This window comes from Stenella coeruleoalba (genome assembly GCF_951394435.1).
Source record: "Stenella coeruleoalba genome assembly, chromosome: 19".
Classification (NCBI taxonomy): Eukaryota; Metazoa; Chordata; class Mammalia; order Artiodactyla; family Delphinidae; genus Stenella; species Stenella coeruleoalba.
This window is the reverse complement of record NC_137165.1, coordinates 12971991-12993507: the sequence shown is the minus strand read 5'-3', so window position 1 is coordinate 12993507 and position 21517 is coordinate 12971991. Positions and strand designations below refer to the sequence as shown.

Sequence of the window (21517 nt, the reverse complement as noted above, 5' to 3'; positions counted from 1 at the left end):
AGTTCTCAGAGCTCGAGGATTCAGCCTTGGGATCAGAACAGTAAGGTCCCTCATCTTTTTTCTCAACTCCATCAGCCCAGAATCTCCTTGAAGGCTCTGCCCCCAACCCATCAACAGGGAAAGGATGCTACTGCTTCTTGCTGGAGGTCCTTCCCTGAAGGTCTCTGCCTCCTTTTGCAACAAAATGACCCAGATGCTGCAGGTGGCAGCTCCGTCTCGGGTTTCAGTGCAGGTTTATTTCAATTTTATATTTTATTCCAGGCAAGTGCTTATTACATGGATAGTATTCATGTCTCAATACCTAATGTCTTGGAGCATGAACAGCCACTAGAATACAGTTCAATAGTAAAAATACAATATGTACAAAATTAGGGTTTTTGTAGTTTTTTTGTTTGTTTTTTCCCACACAGCAGATGTATCCAAACACATAAAAATCTCTACAGTCTGGGGTCGCTACGATTTATATTTTAGGAAACAGAGACACAGTGACCAAGTCCTCACTGTAAACAAGGGCCACCTCTTTGGGGCATGGGGGTGGGACTCTGGGATGGGGGAAGAAGAAGCTGTTCCTGGAAAGGGCAGGGGTTATGGGGACCCCTAATTCCCTTCCAGGAATTCCCTGCCCTTCTTTGGCCCCCCAAGGAACCAACCTCCCCATCTCCCCGAGGTAAAGACTCCCAGCCAGTGAGCCACTCTGAACATCAAAAAGTAAAACACGCATGAGAGGTAAGATGTGTGTGTGTGTGTTTGTGTGCGTGCGCACGTGCGCACGCATCCCCCAGGCTGGAAGGGCTAGGGAGGGGAGGGGCAGGCGGTCCCACGGGGCGAGGACAGATGTGGTCCTGACAGCTCTCAGGGGAGATGCCCAAGGAAGGGCTGGGTGGAGGCTGCCCTCTTGGGCACACAGCGTCACAGCGTTCACGAAAACAACAAAAACAACAGCAATAACACCCATCGTCACCAATCTGGACATAGTCATTCGGCACTAGATTCCGAGGCCCGCACTGCTGCAGTGGGGGCGGGGAGGGGCAGGGGCGCGGGCGGATGAGGTATCTGTGCAGGCCCGAGGGGCAACTGGCTAACAGGACAGTTTCAAGGTGAGCAGAGCTGAGAGGAGGACGGCTCGCCAGTACTTCCCTGACTGTTCCTGGGGGCCAGGCCTGCCCTTCTCCCTCTGCTCTTTCTAACATAATCACACCAGGAAGAGTGAAACCAGCTCCGCCCCAAACAGGGTGGTAGTGGCAGTGGCTGCAGGTGCAGAAAGGCGGCAAGTGTGAGGGGGGAGCCGCAATTTGGGGGGGGTACAGGGTGCCCTCCTAGAAACCTCTGAGGTGTCCAGAAGGCCTTCCCTTTCCCCACCCCAGGAGACAAGGAAACGGTCCCCAGGTAGGTCTCCAGGACCAAAAGGAACTGAAAGGGAGTTCTTAGGTGGCTCAATCTGTTGAAGACTTTTGCTGGCCTCCTCAGCGTCCCCCTCCCCAGGCTGTCATTTCAAACTTCACACCCAGGAACACTGGCTTCCCCCTCCACAGACACTCTGAAAGGCCATTGGTGAGTGTGTCCAGGTGGGGAGCCAAGTGTGCACATGTGTAACTGAGTGTGTCTGACACAAGGCCACTTGTAATAATATGCACGTAAAAAGAGAAGCCAAAGCAGTCTGCTGAGGCGAAGGCAGGGAAAACCGTCCCCTACACACAGGCCCCCTTGCTCCTCCCCACCGCAAGCTCAGCCCCGCCCTTGGCCCAGCTGAGGACCTTTCCTCGCAGGAAGGTGGCGGCACACAGCAGCCCCCACTGGGGAGGGCAGGCTCAGAACAGCCTGCTGGAGAAAGGGGGACGTTCAGAGCAAAGAAAGATGGTGCCAGCGATGGAGAAGCTGGGTCAGAAACAACAGTCCTCCCGGGTCTGGCCATGCTCCCTCCCACAGGTCCCCAGGGCCAAGCCCCTGGATTTTAACTTCCTGGTTACCTCAACAGTGTGGCTTCAGGCTCCTGGAACCCAGACCAGACGCTGGTCCATCTCCCAGGCAGCAAGGAGGCGTCCAGGTGTACTCATCCCTCCGGGGAGTGCACAGTACCGAACAGAGGCCAGACCTCCTCTCTACTTTCTGGAAGCCAGGAGTCAAGTCCAGGGATGGGGACAGGGTCCAGAGCACCCTCCTCTCAGTCCAGACCTGGCTGGAGGTCAAGGCGGGGCAGGAGGAGACAGCCAAGCTCCTCATTCCCCGCCCCCGCCCTCAGCCTGCCTTCCTTAAGACGGGAGCCCAGGGGCGAGGGTTGAGGGGCCTGGGAAGCTTGGCAAGGGCTTGGGTTTGGTTTACTATTAGTAGAGAACTGTCTTTACTAGTTTGTTGTGATGAGTCTCAACGACTGCAACCAGGCTGGAGAGCTCCAGGCTGGGGCACCCACCTGTCTGGAGTCTGTGGGACTCCACACAAGCCACATCCTAGGATCTGTCACCTGTACTCAGAGCAGGGCCCCCACTCAGTCCCCAGCTTTCCGGGCCAAGGTGCTTCAGTTCTGCTTCCCCCCTTTCCCCTCCAGAACCCAGGGAAGAGAAAGCTGAAGCTTGGGAGGGGAGGGCCCGGGCGCTCAGCCATCTCACCAGACAGAGCAATAGCAGCAGCAGCAGCACAGGAAGGTGGGCAGGGCAGGGGGAAGCGGGAGAACACGATGTCCACATCGCACTGGTTTCCGGGGATGGGGGGCGGGAAGGGCTCTGGAGCTGGCACCAGGCCGGACAGGCGGCACGTTTGCCAGAGCGTCTCTCATCACTTTGTCAAGTCCTAGTGCAGTGGGGTGACCCCCTGCCCTGTGCCCAGCTCCCTGGGGAGGCCCCTCCCTCCCCTGGCTCAGAGTCTCTGCACCCCCTTCCCCTAGGAGGCCTGGGGGTGGGTATGGGTGGGGCGGGCCTGGGCCTGGCTGGAATGTGTGGAGCTGGTGGGTGGGAGAGTGGGGGACAGGTCTCCCTCCCCGCCCCCACAGGGGGCCTCTGAGTGGCCTCGTCCTCACGCCAGCTTGAGCGTGCTGACCGGGAAGGAGGGCATGGTGACCATGGTCACAGGGTTGAGCACTGTCTGGCCCACCAGCTGGGGGTGGTGCACCACCTGAGCCCCTACGGCTGGCTTCGCCATGACTGTGGCCGGGGGCCCCAGCCCGGCCGTGCCATTCACTTGCTGGTGTGAGAGGGTGTGGGCGATGTGGCTCACCGCCACGGGCTGGCTCACCGCCACAGGCTGCGGGTACAGGGGCAGCTGGGAGCCAAGGTGGGCCACGTGGTTGAGGGCGGCAGGGTGCACCGTGATGTGGCCAATGGGGGGTGTGGCGGGCGCCAGCTGCACAGCAGGGCTGGGGGCCGAGGGGGCGATGTGGGCGATGTGCTTGCCACCCGGCCCCTGCAGAACATGGTTCACAGTCTGGATGACTGAGGCGTGGGTGGTGGCGGTGTGGGCAATGACCGTGGAGCCTCCCCCAGCCGCAGCCACCAGATGGGCTGGAGCGGGCACCAGCGTTTGGGCCGGGGCAGCTGGGGGCGGGGGAGGGGCTGGCAGAGGTGTCTTCTGCTGTGGCGGCGGCGGCTGTTGCCCGGGGAGGTGGGCAGGAGACAGGGCCACAGGCTGGGGGTGGGGAGGCAGAGGCGTGGGCGCAGTGCTGGGTGGTGGCTTCGGCAGCTCCGGGCGGGGGCGATGGCTCAGCTTAGGTGGGCCCAGGCCGGCCTGGTCCTCCTCCATATCCTCGTCTATGTTGTCCTCGCCCTCTGTGGGGGGGGCACGCGGATAGGCACAGGTCAGAAGGGCTTGGCAGGGAGAGCCTGGAGGAGCAGATGACCCTGGGGGCCCGAACGTTATGGGGCTGGGGTGGGGCCGACACGGAGCGGGTGGGGGGTGGAGCTCACCGGAAGCAGTGGAGGTGGAGGCCTGGTCATCGTCAGGCTGGCCCGTCTGCCGGAGCACGCGGTCGATCTCCAGCACGTCCATCCACTGGCTCAGCTCATGCTTGAGCTCCGCCAGCCGCTGCTGCGTGGCAATCTTTTCCCGCGCCAGACGCTCCATCTCATGTTCATATTCTTTCTCCTTCCTCTTCAGGGACTGGAGAACAGAGCCAGTAACAGCAAGGTATCCTGAGTGGCAGCCACGGGGCCCACGGTACCACAAACACCTCCTGCCGCTGCCCTCACCTCCAGATCACCTGGCCCCCAGGGGCAGCTGCGCAGTGACCAGGGGCCCGGGCGGACGGGGGCTGTTGGAGACCACACCTGCCTCCTGGTCCACGGCTCTGCCTAGGGAGGCCCAGCACCTGGCAACCGTGGGCTCTCAGGCAGGTGTGGATCCAGGTCAGTCCCTCCCCTACCCCCACATCAACTCCGTCCTGAGGGGCTTCGCTGCCTCTTGCCCCATCCACCGTCCTGGCGGCACCTCCCTCCATTCTGCGGAGCAGAACGGAAAGGGTAACAGATTTCTCAGTGGTGCCCAAGGCCCCCACTGTTATTCACACCATCCTGTCACTCACAGATGCCACAAGCTACCCTCCATGGAACCCATGCCTCAAAGATCCCCAGACGACCCTGCCCTTCTCTCCCTTCATCATTCACTAGTCTCCTTAACTTCAATGCCCTTCTCTCCCCTTCATCATTCACTAGTCTCCTTAACTTCAATGCCCTTGGAGGATGAGCCACCAGATTCTGAGACCCCCGTCTCATCTCCTCGACCTTCTCTATGTCGTCCCTAACAGCTGCTGGCTGTGCACCTCCTCTCCGACCTCCTGGGCTCCTCCCCACAGTGCCCACCTGTGCCGCCTCTCCATACTGCTCTACGTCCACGCTGCCCGCAGCCCTCCAGACGCCCCAGGTTGCGGAGCTACCCCAGGCCCTGCAATGTGCCCCTCCTTCCACACCTGCCCCTGAGCTGCCCCGGCCAATGAGAAACAGCTCTTGGGAGGACAGCACCGTTGCTTCCACCTGAGCACCCCTGGAGAGGCTCCGTCCTTTACGACAGGTCGCAGGTAGCTCCTCCCCCGTGACACTGAGGCTACCCACTTCACTAAGAACACTGGAGAGAGCTCCCTTGTCCACGGCACCATCTCCCCTTCAACTCCCCCAGGGCCACAGGCAAGCTCTCAGGTCGACCCTCCCGCAGGTGCTGGATGCCCCGCTACCCAGACTGTGGCAATGCTCCCCTGTCAGAAGTGTCTCCAGCTTCCCTTCGAACGATGCTTATTAGCAGCTCTGAATTGCCGGCTCCTGTCCTGTTTCTCAACTCCCTTCCACACCGAGACTCTCTCCTTGTCCTCTGTGACCTCCCGACTGACACTTTATCCAACCATCTCATCTTCAATCTTGCAGGCCTCCCTGTTGCCAGCTTTTCCTCAGCCCAGGCGCATCATGACTGCTGGGTCCACCAGACAGCAAGGACAATCTTGCTGGCTGCTCCCTGAGTCTCTTACCTGACCTGCTCCTGAGCTTCTCGCTTCCAAGGCTTGCCATTCACAGCCAAGTGTGGAGCCCACTGGCTCACACACACATCCTCCCTTCTCACCCCTCCAGGTCTTACCTGCTTGTGCTCCAGGCCCACCTCTGGGCCCCCACCTCCTCACTTCCATCCCCATCCCACATCCTCCCGGTACATCCTCCTGCCCTCAAGCCCTTCTTGGCACTGGCACCACACCGCTGAGCGTTTAATGAGACTGTCAGCATTGAGACTGACACTGGCTCACACGAGCCCCTAAATATTCCACGTTTTGTTTTTCCATCTCAATACATGCTGTCCCTGTCCAACCCTGGGAGCGGGGCAAGGACTGTTCTGCGGTTACCTTACATCCCCTAAGGCTACCAGTGGCCAGGACAGAGCCATGAGTGATGTCTTAGCCTCGGGGGAACAATCTGTGACGACCCGAGCGTGTTGGTACCCACCTCTACCCTGTCTCTCCGCCTCATTACAGGAGAATCACAGTCTCTCATTAGACTTGAGTTTCCCCTGATTCCAGTTCCTTCGGGCAATTTTGCAACAGCCTTTTCTGACTGTTCACCTGACCACCCTGGCACAGCAACGGCTTCAACTCCACACACCAACTGGGCCCAACTTCCCCACGCTCCCTCCTGCAGCCCCAAACTGCTTACATTCCTGGCCTCACAAGTCAGAGATGCCTAAAACGGTAATGCCTGTGACACGCAACCCAGACACAGCGATGCTCTGTACTGACCTGAGATCTGGCAGCTTTACACCTTTTATACTTGTTGCCAGTCCCAGGCCACACACAGCTCTCTATCATCCTGGCTTTGAGATTAACCTGTCTCTCCCCATATTTCTGCCAGAAAGATTCCCCGCTGCCCTGATTTACACACACACACACACACACACACACACACACATCTGCTTCTCACCTGGTTCTACCCTGAGAGGCCAGTGCTAGACATGCCAATTGGATGGGGCCACATTAATGATGAGGCCTGGGGTGAGTCAGCCCTCACTCAAACCTGGATGCAGGGGGCTGGAAGTGCCTGTCCGGAATGCTACCTGCTAGCTAGTGGGGAGCGTAGACTGCCGGCTCAGGGAGAGAGGATGTCAGGGGCCCAGACCTCCAGTTCTCACCTAGTCCAGCTCTCCACAGGCCTAGAGATCCCTGGAAAGCTTTCCCAGGGTCTAACTTTTGTCCCCATTGCTTCATTCCAAACCCATTTCCTTTCTAAGACTACCTGGATGCGTGGTTTGGTACCTGCCTACTCCTCTTCCTGTTTCTGTCCACTTCACTGATACTGTCTTCAAATCCTTTACTACCTCCAAGGTACTGTGGGTCTGGCTGGGGGCTACAGCTTTCCCATAGCTTCCCACCTCAGCACACAACCAAAGCCCTCAGTCTCCCCACCCTACGTGGTCTCTCCAGTACTCCCTTCCAACCCCATCTGGTGCCCTGCTGCCTCCATCTCTGCACAGCAACCCTCCTGACCACCTTTAACTTCCAAAAATGCATCCCGCTTCCTCCTACTGGAGAAACTTTGGTCTGCACTGGGCTTTCTGCCCTCCACTTGTCTCGGTCACCCTGGCCTTCAGGTCCCAGCTCAAATGCCCCTTCCTCAGCAGCAACTTCCCTAACTCCCCAGATCCTGTGACCCCTATCCCTACTACGCCCTCGTAAAAGAGTTCTGTTTGGTTATGTGATACTCTGCTGCAAGACCAACCTAAGGACAGAGATCCACATTTCTTCCTTTGCTCCCCACTTTCTAGCCTCCCAATCAGACACAGGGCTGTCCAAAAGTACCTGGATGCATAAATGAATGAAGCTGAGGATTTACAGAGAGGCTTGTTAAGTTTTCCAGCATTTCTGCTTCCACTGCTAGCCCCAGGACAAGTATCTCTATGGACAGCTTGGGTCCACCTTGCTTCCCACTCAGCCCAGCCCCAAATCCCAAGTCTGCTGGCTCTACTGAGTCTCTTATTTCTGACTTACTTTCAAATCCACCGTCTCGCAATCAAGGCTTCCGGACCTAAGTACGTGCCTACAGGGAGGAACGCGCCATTCCATCCTTCCTACTTCTCAATAATTGCTATCAAGTTAATATTTATAGACGGCCCATCCTCCTCACATCTTTATGACGAAGATACTGTTGCTTCTTCCCACTTAGCATCATCGCAGTGCAGAAGAGAAAACCGATGTTGACAGAAAATGTCAAATAGTTTAGACAGGGGTTTGCTCCCGGGCTACATGACTTCCTACGGCTGAAAGACTAGCAATTTAGACTCAAACCCAAGTTCTGCAGAAACTTCCCAGAAAAAAGCCTCCCGGGGATCCTCGCCTCTGAAACCCGAGGTTGGGTCCCCTCCCCCCTTCCCTCTCTCCCATTCCCTCTCGGCTGCCGAGGCTCCGCCCCTCCCAGAGCACGCGCGCACCCACGCGGACCCGGCTTTGCTGCGTCACTCCCCATAGGCCGCACCCTCCCTCCGCGCGCGCAGGAGTCCCGCCCCCTGCCCAGCTCTGCCAATCGGCGGGCCCGGCCCCTCCCCTCCCGTGCCGGGAAGCGGCCTGGAAGGGCGCCAGCCCCTCCACCTCGTCCGGAGGGCGGGCGGAAGGGCGCGCGTTCGCGGAAGGCGGGGAGGGAACTGCCGGCTGGGAGCAGGCCCGAAGCAGCGCCTCCGCCCCCCTCCTTCAACAAGTCTGGCTCCGGTTACCTCAGGGCTGTGACCCCTGAGGTAGTTGAGGCCGGGGAAAGGGTGGCCCACCCGGGGCGTGATGCCGCCCAGCCCCCAAGCTTCCCAAGAGCGCCGACTGGGAGACCCTGAGGCTGCCCCGCCTCCGCAGCCCGGGAGCCCTAAGTCCTTCCCACTCCCCAACGGCTACCTCCGGCTGTCTCCAGGGCAGCCGAGCACGGCCGTTCGCCCCACCCCCACAGCCTCCTTCCCGGCACGCGGAACCCTCGGTTTCCAGGGAAACCGAAACTCGGGCCGTCACGGCAACGGTCTTATCTGGCGGTGCCCCCCCCGCCCCGTACTGCGGAGAGGAGCCAATGCCCAAAGGCAAGGGACACACGGCCAGGAGGGTCCCTTAAAAAAGAGCTTCTTTTAAACCCTGAGGGAAGGAGAACGTAAGCCTTTAGGTTAGGTGACCCCGGGGCTTCTCGTCGTGCAGACTGCCGCATTACACCCTCCCCTAGGTTTACCCCCCAAAGTCAGGGGGTGGCACCTCCGTGCGCTTACTGCAAGGATCTTGGTCCGTCTGGGCTACAAGTCGCGGGCTGGGGGGGGAAGGTGTTTCAAGGGCGCCACCCTGCGGAACGAGCCACGCCCAGCCCCCCCCCACCCCGTGATAGTCTCAGGCTGAAACCAGTTCCCGCCCAGGCACTGCGGGCGGGCGCGGTGGAGGCGCCGGCCACCCCACGCCTTCCCACCCGCCGGGGCACTAACGCGCGGCAGGCGGTAAGGCAGGGCCGCGGACCGAGCTGACACTGAGCCGCAGGGACCGTGCCGATCGCGGGGCTCCGCGGGGCAGCCCGGCGGGGGAGGGGAGCCGAGCGCCACCACCGCGCTCCCCTGCGCACGCGCGCCGGTCCCCCGCCCCCTCCCGGGCGGGGAGCCCCGCTGACGTCAGCCGGGCCATGTGCTCGGCGCCCGCGTGGAGGCGGGCGGGGGAGCCGGTGAGGGAGCGAGGGCGGGGCCGCGGAGGGGAGGCGGGGCGCGCAGGAAGCCGGCGCAGCGTCCGTCGCCCGCCCTCTTCTGGGCCTTGCTTCCCTCCCCCATACCTGAATGTACCGCAGCGCCGTGCGCAACACGCTCAGATTCGATGTCTTCTTGTCATCCACGTTGGGGATGTTGCGCTTCAGGGTCTCAAAGCACTCCTTCAGATGGGCCCTCCTGGGGAGAGGAAGCAGCGCCGGTCAGCCGGACGCCAGGGGGCCAGGGGCGGGAGGGAAGGCCTAAGGAGAGCTTGGGGACCACGGACGGACCGTCCCCGTAGCTCGCGGGGCGGGCCCAGAGTCACAAGCTCACACACACACACCTGTTCTTCTCCAGCTTGTTGTGGACTTCTCTGGTTCCGATTCTGAAATCCAGACAGACAGGGGGCTCAGGGAGGAGGGCCCAATTAGGCGGCCTTCCCACCCCCTGCCCCCCCCAAATGCCACAGGCTTTTTGTCCCTGACATTGTCTCTCTAGAGAAGCAGCGATGAGAGCTGTTCAGTTGTTCGCCCTGTTTCGTGGGGCATACACCCCCTGGAGGGCACATGTAGGCTCGTAATTCACAACCCCTTTACCTTCCATCACATCCATGCACCTGTGAAGGGCTCCTGGGATAGCCAGTGGACCCCGGCCCTTACCCAAGAGCCCCATAATCCAATACCCTGTCCAAAGGCCTTGAAATGCCATTAGCCTCAACCTTGGAGGGCGTCAGAAAACACAGAAGCCTGAGAACAACAGAGGGCAATGACCATTCCCCACTCCCAGGGTGAGGACATATCCAAATATAGGAAGGCGCTTCTGGGCTGGGGAGGCAGGGCCGTGGCTCTGCCAGGCTAGCTTGGGAGGGTACTTTCTCTCTTGCACACCGCTCAGGCTGTGGGCCGTTGGTTCTCCTTTCCATCCCACCAGCCCCTGTGCCACACCTCACTCACCCCCCAGGCCTCTTCTTCTGTTCGCTGGATTTGACTTCTTCAGCGGGTGCCAGCTTCAGGGTCCCAAGAGTGGATGGGGGTGGCTGCTGGGGGGCCAGCTGGGGCTGGACTCCAGGGTGTGGGGCGATGGTCAGGATGGGTGTGGGGAGGGGCTGCAAAGGCTTGGGGCTGCCAGTGGGTGGAACGGTGGCCTTGGAGTCCGGCAGTAGAGGAGAAGGAGTGGGCCCCTGCGGCCTGGTGGGAAGGGGGGCCGACTCCTTAATGCTGAGTCCAGGGGCGCTAACCAGAGCCGGCTGGCGAGGTGCCAGGGGCAGAGGTGGGGGCGGGGGCAGAGGCTGAGGGGAGCTGGTCACTACAGGAATAGGGATGACAGTCAGTGGGGTGGGGGTGGCCAGCGGGGGCGGGGGTGCCGGCGGGGGCGCGGGCGGCGACAGAGGCAGGGGCGGTGCCTCGATGCGGGGTTCCTCCACCGGCAGGGCGTGGGCCAGCCTGGCCAGGCTGCTGGCCTGCTGCTGCTCCCGCTCCCGCTCCCGCTCCAGGCGAAGCCGCTCCTGTTCCTCTACACAGAGAGAACGCCAGGGGTGTCTCAGCAGGGCCGGCGGTCCTGGGCCCCACCTTCACCTGTCCTCCAGGTGCAACCCCTCCTCTGACCCCATCCCAGGCAGCACCCGGTGACACCACAAATACTCATCCACACTCGATAGTTCAGCACTGGGCTAAGCGCTGGGGACACAGCAGTGATCAAATAAAACAGACTCCTGGTCCTTGCTGTTGGGGAGCTCATAGACGGGGGTGGGGTGAGGGGATACGACAAATAACAGGGATAACAATCCAGGCTGGGGGAAGAAAGAGGCTGTGGAAAGGCCGAGCAGGAGCTGTCAGTGAGGGTGCTGGAGGCCAGGCACCCTGAATGTTGAAGTAAGCAGGTGATGAGCAGGGGCTGCAAGGCTAAGGGGAGGGAGTGATAGATGAGGTGAGTAAAGGCCCGCCCACAAATGACCTCACAGGCCACCAGGAGAATAGAGGAAGTGGTCAAATCCTAGATTCTGGGGAGGTACCTTCTAGAGGGCAGGCGGTACCTTCATTTCATAGATGAGATAAATTAGCTCAAAGAGGCAAAATGATTTGTTGAGGGTCATACTGTGAGTCAAAGGTAAAACTGGGGCTAAACCCAGCCAGGTCTTCTGACACCTGGTGAATGCTTGGTACTTGCTGTGCCAACGTATGCTCACTAGGTGTCTATACACGCGCGCGCACACACACACACACACAAACACACACACACACCCTGTATCTCACAAGAGCCCCACAGCGCAAGCAGGGCAGGGATATCACCTTCAGCTCCCACATGAGGAAACTAGGCCCAGGACTCCGGACTCCGAGGCTAGGTCCCAAAGCCTGTTTCCTCAAGGTCTATACCCAAAATGCACCTGGTCCTTCTCTGCCCTTTGTTGTGCTGGAACTTATTCCCCACCACCACCAGCAGCAAAAACTACAAAAGTAAGAAAGTAAGAGGCAAGCAGAAAGGAAAGCAGGGCTTTTAAACGGGGGTTGAACAGGGCAGTGAGCTCCAACAACCTTGCACGCCTCAGTTCAGCATCTCTGCCAAAAGCTCCGCCAGAAAGAGAGGCCTGCTCAGCAGTGGGCTGAGAACAGGGCAAAGGGAGAGGCCCCTCCCGATTCAGAGGCCCCTCTCCATCCCCACCCTGCCCCCCACCATTCTAGTTCCCAGGCTACAGGTTTGGGCCAGGGCCCAGGGGAGCGGCTGAAGCCCCCAGGCCAGGGAGCAGGCTGGTCAACCAGCCCTTCCTCCTGTCCCGATTCACCACGCTGCTGACTAACAGAGCTGACAGCACAGGGCCGACACGCCCCAAACACACCACCCACAAGGGGTGGGGCTAGGGGGCAAGGTTAGCTAAGTGCCCCCTGGGGAGAAGAGCACCCCACCACACAGGTCTTTGGGCTCAGCACCCCCCCCAGAACGTGAGGCCTCAGGGCCCTTTGGCCAATCAACGACTTGAGTGTGAGCCAGGCCTGCTCAGAGCGCCTCCCTCCCACAGAGAAGAAGAGGCGAAGGAGGAAGTACGGGGAAGTGTTCTGAGAGGGCAAGCACTCAGCGGTTTCCCAGCAGCCAGCATTCAAGGGCTGGAGTCAGCAGGCACGGCCTCTTCCGCGTCTCCCCTGCCCCTCAGGAAGGGAAGCCGGCAGGCCTGCACCAGCTTGCTGCTGAAGCCAGCAGCACTGGCTTCTGTTACAGGCCCAGAGAAAACCAGCTCTCTGCGCTCCTGCTTCCCACAGGCCACACTGGGAAAGGAACCCTTCTCAGGCCCAGCCTGGGACATCCCCAGTCCGCTCCCCACCTCCCCCCACCCCACCCCCAAGACAAGGTCCTGGAGCTCAGGGCCCAAAACAGCCCCATCTCCATTCCTTTGATCCAGGACCTGAACTTTCATTGGCCTTGGAGCAAGTGTTCCACTCTCCCACAAGCAGGGGGACAGACAGGGCCCCGAACCCCAAGACCAGGTGCTCTGGGAACCTAGAATGAAGGCAAACCTCGTATTCCCCATATTTTAAGTCAACTCCAAAGCGCACCCAGGAGATGGCAACCTCCTTCTCACCTACCCTCTCTCTTCCAGGGCCAGGCAGGCACGTTTCACAGAAGCCAGGAAGGACCCAGGTGAATGGCCAAGCTCTATCACACCTGGATCAGCATGAAAAAGCTTAACTGATGGTGAAGAAGAGGGGGCGCCCCAGGCCAGATCCAGCCCACTACAGCCTCCTGCCTTCATTCCCCACCCAGCACTGACCCCCTTCCTGTGCACTGGGCGGGGGAAACAAAGTGGGGAGAGCGAACTGGGTTTTAGTAAATATGGGTTTAGGCTCTTCAAAATAATGCTCTGCTGCACCCTTGGGTGCACCCCTCTTCTCACACACATACTCTGGCACCTTCCCTGGGCTCTGCCCAGAAGCTGCCCCCAGTGAATTTTGCATGACCCTTCTGGGTGATCCAGGGGCCAAGGGTCCAGGCCGACAGTGAAGAGTATGGGCTCTGAGCTTCCCCCAAGCCACTGTGGCCTAGGGGCTCAGCAGGCACAGACCTGGGGCCAGAGGAGTCCACACCAGGTGGTGGCCCCCAATGTTCAGGGGCATTTTCCCCTTCTACACGTAACAGGGAGCTTGGTGCACGAGGCAGGCACAGGGTGCGACTAGCTCAGGTAGAGAAGAGGGTCCCATTTGAGTCACTCCCATGACTGCTGGAAATGACCAGGCCTTCCTGCTGGCCACCAGGATGGCCTTGCCCTTTCCTCTCTCCCCTCGTGCACAAACACGCACATGCACACACATCCTCGGTTCATCATTTGAGCAAACTGGCTGGTCTAGGTCAATAAACTGTCACTTGAGGCTTGAGGTTGAACGGGGGCCCAGATGAGAGGATCCCTGTTCAGGGCTGCCCATGAGGTACACACCCCCAGAAAGCAGTTCTGGTCAGCCGGCTCACCAGCACCCCCTTCTCTCCCATTTTTTCCCACCCCAAGTTAGAGGACAGAACCTCTAGTAAGAGAAAATAATGAACTGCAGAGATTAAGCTGCTGCAGCCAGGTCTGGCTATCTACACGTGAGTTTTTGGAGTAAACCCGGCTTTCCAGCATCCATCCATCCATCCCCTAAGTCCCCCTGCCCCACCAACAAGAAGCCTCACCTCAGCTCCCTGTCCCCAGTTCTCACCACCTGGAGGAGGGGCAGGGCTCTGCAACTTCTTAGAGGAGAGCCATTCCCATGTTCCTTCCAAGTGTTGCTCAAGTCATCCCTGTGGTTCTTACTATCAGCTCTGGACTGACTTATTTTGGAAAGCATGGTAGACATGACAGTGAGGGTCTTCTCCCCTCCCCCATATGGCCAACCAGCCTGCGGGTAAAGTGAAGCTGAAGTGAGTGTTCCCTTGGAGCAACAGCAGGGTCAATCCTGTTGCCTCCTAGCACAGTGGGCAGTACACAGAAGGGACACAATAGGAACTCCTGAATTGCATTGTGCTGATGGTGGCAGCAGGTGACTCAGTCTCTCCAAATCTTGTGCACACTCCTCCCCGTGCCGCTGGTCCGGCACGCAAGACATTCTCGGTCACCACCTGCACTGCCCAACACCTGACCCTGCTCCGGACCTCGAAGACAAGGGGGAGGGGCGCGTGAGCTGACGTCCTGGCCCATCAGTTCCGAAAACCCAAGCACTGTCGGTCTCACATATCTCGAGTGACTCTTGACCTTGAGAGGCCGGTTGACCCGCCGCTCTCCCGCCCCTGGTCCACTGCTGCTTCCCCCGCCCGCTGGAGCGGCGGCAGCGGCGGCGGCGGCGGTACACGCTGCAGGCGCGCGCGCGCACACAACACACACTACTACCTCCTGCATGACTCATCATTGAAGCAACAATAGGCAGAGAGAAAGGAAAGGAGGGCGAAGCACTCTCTTCACCACAACCGACCCGGCCGAAGGGCTTGGGGGGGGGCGGTTGGAGAGAACAGCAGTCCCCGGATATTGCACGCACGCCGAGCCAGGGCTGCGGCCCTCGCAGCAGTCCGGAAAACGGAGGTCTTCCCCCAGTCCCTATTTCTGCAGTACCCTGAAGCTGGGGTCTACCAACAACGGCGCGTGGGGATAGGGGGCATCGCAAATCTCCGTGTCCCCGCTGTCGAGAGAGCACCAAAGTTTGCCCCTTCTCGCCTAGTTCATTCCACACCGCGGCCGGGGGTGCTGCCAGGGAGCCCTGGTGAGAACGTCTTGGGGGGGGTCAGTGGGAGTATGTGAGCTCTATATGTCCAGTGATTCTGAGGGTTTCCCTAGCCCCAGGATCAAAAACAGGACTTTGGGGGGAGAACCGACAGGTGAGCTCGGCTCCTCCCTCGTAGGGCAAAGGCTCTCCCAAGGAGATGCCCAGCGGCCAGAGCCAGGGCCCAACCCGGCGCCAGGCCCCTAGCCAGCCCCGCCCAGGCCCCGCCCCCGGCCGAGCGCGAGGCGGCTGGGAGGGGCTGGGCTGCGCCGTCCCCAGCGGGAGTGTCCCCCGTGCACGTGGTCGGGGGCGGGGCCGGTCCACGTCACCACCCGGTGTAACCAACGGGCTTGGAACGCAGGCACACGCAACATTCCAGCCGAGAGCGGGTTTGGAACGCGCAGACACGCCACATTCCACACCGGCTAAAGTGGGGGGCAGCAAGGGGGGCCCGGGGGCTGCCCCCGGAGACCTGCGGGCCGTTTCGCAGATGTCCAATCAGTCCGGCTCTCACCCAAACCCTTGACGCGCGACCCAGCCCAGCTCTGAGAGGCGGGGTCAGGCGGGGCTGGCCAGGATCATAAGACACGCGATGTCATTTTATTCTGCAAAGGCCGCCTCCGCCCCAAGCGGCGCGTAGATATGCCGGGAGCGCCCCCCGCACAGGGCCAGGGAAGCCGGGGAGCTGCTCCGCGTAGAGTAATTCCACCCCCCACTCCATTACACACACGCCCACTCGTGTGCACTAGACACTCGCCCGTGTACACGTCCATCCATCCGCTCTCATCGAGCCTCGCATCACACATCCCCCGTGCATACACGCACACACGCGCGGGTCTGCCACCCCCACGCAACACCATTCCTCACCCCACCCCCCGGCTCGCACATCCTCAGCCCTACCGAGGGCGCCGCTGGCCCACGGGAAAGAAGCCCCCCACGAAAGGTGGCACAAGGGGTGGTAGGCAGCTGGGGTGGCGTCCACAGGAGCCGGGTCCTCCCTGCATGTTAATGAATTCATTAATCTCACTGCCCACAACACTCCTCCCCGGGCGGCGGCTCTTGCGTGGATTCTTGCACTGCCCGGCTTCGCGGGCCGCCCGGGAGGGGGGTACCGCTCGCGGTTTCGCGTGGGATCGGGGACCGGGGTCGCTCGCCTCCCCTTCCCTGGTGCCCCAGGGGCCCAGCCCGGCCGCTCACCACGTGCTCTCTGTTGTTGCTGTGCTTGCCATTCCAGGAAGCGGGCCGCCTCCAGTAACGTCTCTATGCTCATCGCGCCGAAAGCTGCCGGGGGCGCGCCGGGGCCGAGACTGCGGCCCGCAAACCGGGCACAGGTCAGGCTGGCGGGCAGGCAGGAGGGAGGGATCACCTCCGGGGGGCAACAGGACTGGGCGGCACAGCGCACTCCACAGGGAAGAACGGGGGAGCACGGGGAGAAAAATCAAGGTCTCCCCAAATGTTTGCAAAATGTAATTTGCAAATTAAAAAAAATTGATGCAAGAAAAAAAAAAAAAAGGCGGCACTGCCTGCCTCCTTCCCCTCCCTCTCTTCCTCCCTTCTGATGCCTCCCGCCCCGCTGCCCCCAGGAGTCCCGCCGACAAGAAAAGGCTTTGCAACAAGATGGCGAGGAGGCACCGACACACACAACAAGGGAAGGAGCCGCGCTGCCCCCGGCCGCCGCCCCCGCTACTACACCGGGGCCGCAGCCAAAGCCCGGACCGGAGCCCCCGCCCGCAGGGCCGCGGCGTCTCCTGAAGGGAGGGGCGGGGTCCAGGGCGGGCTGGCCCCGCCCACTCGAGACGGCGCGCGCACACGTGGCCTGGGTGGGGGTGGGAGTGGGAGAAGTTCCAGCAGGGTTCGCGCCCTGCATTTCCGCTTTCCCGCCTCGCCCCGCCCCGATTGCCAGCCACAAGTTGAGCAACGGCGGCGTGTTTGGGTCATTCACAACGAAATTTGTCCTGCTGGAGGGAAAGAGGGGTGGAAAATTCAGGACTTAAGTTAGCTCAAATAAAGATATTCCAGGTCAGGGAAACCTTAGAATGGTAGAGATTGGCCTGACCCTTGGGTCTCCGCTCCCTACCCACACGTGACCTAATTCCTGCAACCACCAGGCTGTCGCAATTCCCCCGGGGTCCGCCCCTGGGCGGAGCTGACGGCAGGAGGCTGCCAGAGAACAGACGGAGGGAGCGGAGTGGAGATCCGGTTCCGCGTTTTGTCTCCGTTCCTCCCCCCGCAGTGCGTTCGCATCCTATTAGGCGATGTCACCGGGCCGCGGGCCAATGGGCGGGCAGGACAACACGGCATGGAGCAGCTCCACATGGACACCCCGCGCCGCCAGCCCTCTGTTTAAAGGGCCAGTGTCTAAAGGGTCACATTCGCCGGTGCGGATGGGGCCACAGTGTGGAGGGTGGGACGCTGAGAGGGAAATTCTGCAGTTGTGCCCTGACCTACCCTTTCCTTTTCACCACCCTCCCTTTCAAACCAAGCCTCTCTCTCTCCTTCCTCTAAGCTCTCGTCTTTGTCCACGCGTGTCTGATGCGGGTGGAGACTCCAACTGTGCCATCCAAGAGGCCGCCCTTTGCTCTGGGGCCAGGCTGAGGGCGGTTACGGCGAAGCGTCCACAGCCCAGACCAAGGGGGCGTGGCGCAAATCGGGAACAACAACGTGGAAGGCGGAAACTCGGCCCTCCCAGTGGCTGGGCGACTGAGGCCGCGGGCGGGGAGCGGGGGCGGGGCCACTCCGCCCGGCCAGAACCGTACTCGCTGCGGGGGCCGGGACCCCGGCTGGCGCTCGTTACGGCCTCTTCTTGTGCTAGAGTTTGGGGGCGCCTGGGGATACAATTAGAAAGTTAGTCCTTTTTGAGGTCAGCTTGCCCAAATTCTCTCATTTTTCAGATAAGGAAACTGAGGCCCAGAGACGAGAAGGGACATGTCTAAGGTCACTCAGTATTCCAGTTCCTCCTTGCCCCGCAGGAGCAGCATTTATTCCTTACCCCACGGATGACTGTTCTGAAGGCAGTTCTGGGTCAAACAGAAAAAAGTGGAGGACTACCAAACTGCTCGCATGGGAAGGGGGGGGTCTGACCACTTAACATATTGTGATGGGGGAGGGGGGACACTAAAAATCTTCACCTGAAACCCTGCTGTACTGCACAGGAGGCCACACAAACCCCACCTGTACAGTTGGTAGTGACAGGCATAGGCAAGCTGAAGGCATATTTGGGGCTCCCTGGAGCATGTCCAGCTCTGCTGTGCCAATGCCCGCAAGCCTAAGGCCCCTGGATCTTGGCCCCAGATTCCTTTCTTTGCTAATCAGTTCTAATTAGAGTGGGACAGTGCCAGTTGCGTTCAGGATCTTGTGGCCTGGGCTTCACCATCATACAAAGCCAGAAAGCAAACCTTTATGAGGTTGGCTAAGTGGCAGATCAATCCATCCCATTCCATCCCCACTTTGCCGTTAGAGGGGTACAGTCCTATCTGGGGAACTAGAGGAGAGCTAGACACATATAAAAGGTGTACAAATGATGCTTGCTGGCTTTGTGCCTTTCCTTTGAGGTCATAATGCATGCCAGGGAAAGAAAATCTGCACAGATTCTGGAAATCAAGAACCTAGTGAACAGGAGGAAGGGGGTTGTTTGCCAGAACCAGTCTACAGGGGCCTCTGATCTTTGCACACTTAATGCCCCACCATCTGTAGCTGAGCAGAGAGGGGCCATTACACACAAATGACAGGGTGACACTGGCTTTATGATGAAGCTGGAAAGCAACAGGGGATCAGAGCAGTAACTAACAGCCAAGTTCTTATTTGCAGGATGAATGCTTTTCTCCTTGGAAGGCTAGATCTGTGCTAGTCCCAACATTGCTTCCTTTAAGGTGTCTGATACCTGCTCTGTGTGTGTATACACACACACACACACACACAGTCTTATATATGTAAGTGACTTGAGATAATGTTGCTGACCAAGTTCTCACTTTGTTAGGGGTCAGCACTGTACCATTCTGCCCAGTGGCCCAGGATGCTCAGAGAGCGACCTCCAGCTGTGCCCTTCTGCCTTCCTCAAGTGGTCATGGCACCCGTACAGCCCTGAAGTCTCTTCTAGAGGCTGAAGTCCAATTTTTCTGACTCGTCAGGGACCAGCTCTGTCACAGCACAAAGGCACCCCTCTGAAAAGTAGTGCTCTGAAGACAGCTTTTCCTTCAGGGGTGGGGAAGCAGGAGGTAAAAGTGGGGTGAACACAGAATTCAAATGCCAACCTCTCCCTTGTCCCCAATAACCCATCTGCTCCAGAGCTTAGTGGAGATGCTCGTTATTTAAAACAAACAGCCTTCCTGGCTTCACATGATCATCTGTTTATTTGGGTCATGTGGGGACAGCAGCCAGGGTATGTTAGGCAAAAAGCAAGGGTTTAGAAAGGAGGCTTTTCCTGGGCCTGTTGCTGCCAACAGGAGCCTGAAAATGACCAGAGTTTCTCATGAACCAAGGTTATTCTTGTTGGGGAAGGGACTGTGGGGATGGGAGACAGATACCTGTGGCAAGGGGGAGGATAAAGGAGAGGGGAGGATAAAGGAGAGGAGTGAATAGGAGGGCTGTTGCATTTTAGCCAGCTTCCGGTTGCAAGGGGGTGGAGCTCAGGTAGAAGCTGGCCATTTATTCAGTCAAGGGAAAGTCTTTTTGATGTTTCAGCAGAAAGATTAGCATGTTTGGGGAATAATCCAAAGCCCAGCCATTTCCAAAAAGTTGTTCCTAAAGTTTCTTTATGGCTTCTAGTGCTTAGTACCTTTGGGGCGGGAGGAAACCTGGCCCATCCATCATTGTGTAATTCTCATGGGAGGATTTTCTATTTCCACTCTTCCTCCTCAAGTCTTTTGTACCCCAAGGCCCAGTTCAACCCCCTGAATGTTTTGTTTTTGGTTTTTTTTGGCATCATGGCTTGTGAGATCTTAGTTCCCCGAACAGGGATCAAACCTCGGCCCACAGCAGTGAAAGTGCTGAGTCCTAACCACTGGACCACCAGGGAGTTCCCAACCCCCTCAATTGTTTAATATGCTGAGCTAGTGACATTCCCTAATGAGGCTGTCTCCGATCCCCCCACCATTCACCCCAACAAAACTCTACATATATACATAACCCTAAGAGCTATGCAGATCAATTCCCTGACCCTCCAAAACATAAAAACAATAAGATGAAGGAAAGAGTGTGAAGCCATAGAACAAGTATACCAGATCCCAAATGTCCTAACCCTGTAGGCCTGACTTCTCAAATTATGCAAGTTGTCTTGGAGAGCTTTTCACCTATTATAGTTAAAACAAGACCAAAGGGAGAAAGCTGAGAGATGAAGAGGGAAAGACAGAAGACTAGTACACCCAGGGACACAGTACAACAGTACACGACGTTCTTTTCACAAATATTTACTGTGTGCCTAACATGTGCCAGACACTGGGCTATCTTCATAGCCAAGGCCAGGGGAACTTTGGTAAGCCAGAGTGGGGTAAAAGATCACAGAGCTGAACTCAATTCCACAGCGATACCCGGAAAAGGTAAAGCTTTGCTCTCTCCCACCATGCTGGATGTAGCACAAGAGATCAGAGGACTATATAAAGATCTGTAAGGAAGGGTACTGATATACTCTTTTCACTGAAGTCTTCACCCACCTTCCTCTACTTCTGGTGAGTTGTCAAAGGACCTCTCCTGAACCTATGAAACTGATACAGTCAAGTCCAGCCTTCCCGTTCACCTACTTCCTCTTCATTGGCTCACACAATGGCAGAACTGGAAGAGTTTCAATCACCTAGACCCATCTCCCAAGAGGTGTTTTATCCAAGGTCACAAAGCTGCTTAGTGTTAGCTGGGATGAGAAGTGGCCTGGTTCTCTTTGGAGTGTGTGGGACAGCTCAGCCTGGGGAGGAGGGTCCAGGGTCCTTGAAAACCTCACAGAAATGGCTGATGATGGGGAGCTGGCTGAAGACAGAAATACTCATTGACTTTGCTTAGTGGTGCCCGATAAACAAGCTTAGCAGGTGACTGAGAAGGCAAGGAAAGAGAATCAAACTTAGGATCCAGGGACTCAGAGGACACTGTACTGCCTCAGGCCACTCTGAGGAATGATCAGGCCCAGGTAGACAGCCATTCTTCACTGGCGCTTATGTCTGGCTTGAAAAGGTGACTGGGGGAAAGGGGCAGATTTTTATCCAGGCAACCGCCCTGGGTGTGGATACTGAGTAGTAAGGAAAGAAATGCAGTTCAGAAGCAAAAAGGGAGGAGACACACACTCTGAGCTTTTCTGAGAAACCAAGGCGGCTAGCAAGCAAGCAGTACAGCTAGAGAGATGGGGTCCATGGATGACTTGGGAAGGAGGAAGCTGATCAAAGGGGAAAGGCACAAGGGAAAGGATGAGGACTTCAGTTACTCCTTTGAAGACAAACAAGAGGTGGCTTTATGAGAGTAAGTTAATTCAGGTCATGGGAGTGAGACTGGGCAAAGTTATTAGTAGAGGGAGGCGGAGTCTTGCAATCAGAGTCAAGAGCCAGCTGGATCAGTGGGGGTGGTGGATGTCAAAGACAGGGAAGGCCCCTCCCAGGGCAGAGGGGCTGGAATGCAATCAGTGCCCCACACAAAGGACTCTGGTCCTCGGTCACAGCCAATCCAAGCTCACACGTAAAAGCAAG

General features: G+C 58.5%; 1 protein-coding gene across 1 annotated transcript; it reads right to left on the bottom strand.

The window, feature by feature from the left end:
* Window positions 1-215: 215 nt before the first annotated feature.
* MNT (MAX network transcriptional repressor) lies at window positions 216-16125 on the bottom strand (the record flags this gene model as incomplete). The annotated part of the gene is made up of 6 exons (XM_079904622.1): window positions 216-3755; window positions 3894-4086; window positions 9228-9339; window positions 9485-9526; window positions 10095-10653; window positions 16053-16125. 6 exons carry the CDS (start codon window positions 16123-16125, stop codon window positions 3007-3009), a joined length of 1728 nt encoding a protein of 575 aa, XP_079760748.1. The 3' UTR covers window positions 216-3006.
* Window positions 16126-21517: the final 5392 nt, after the last annotated feature.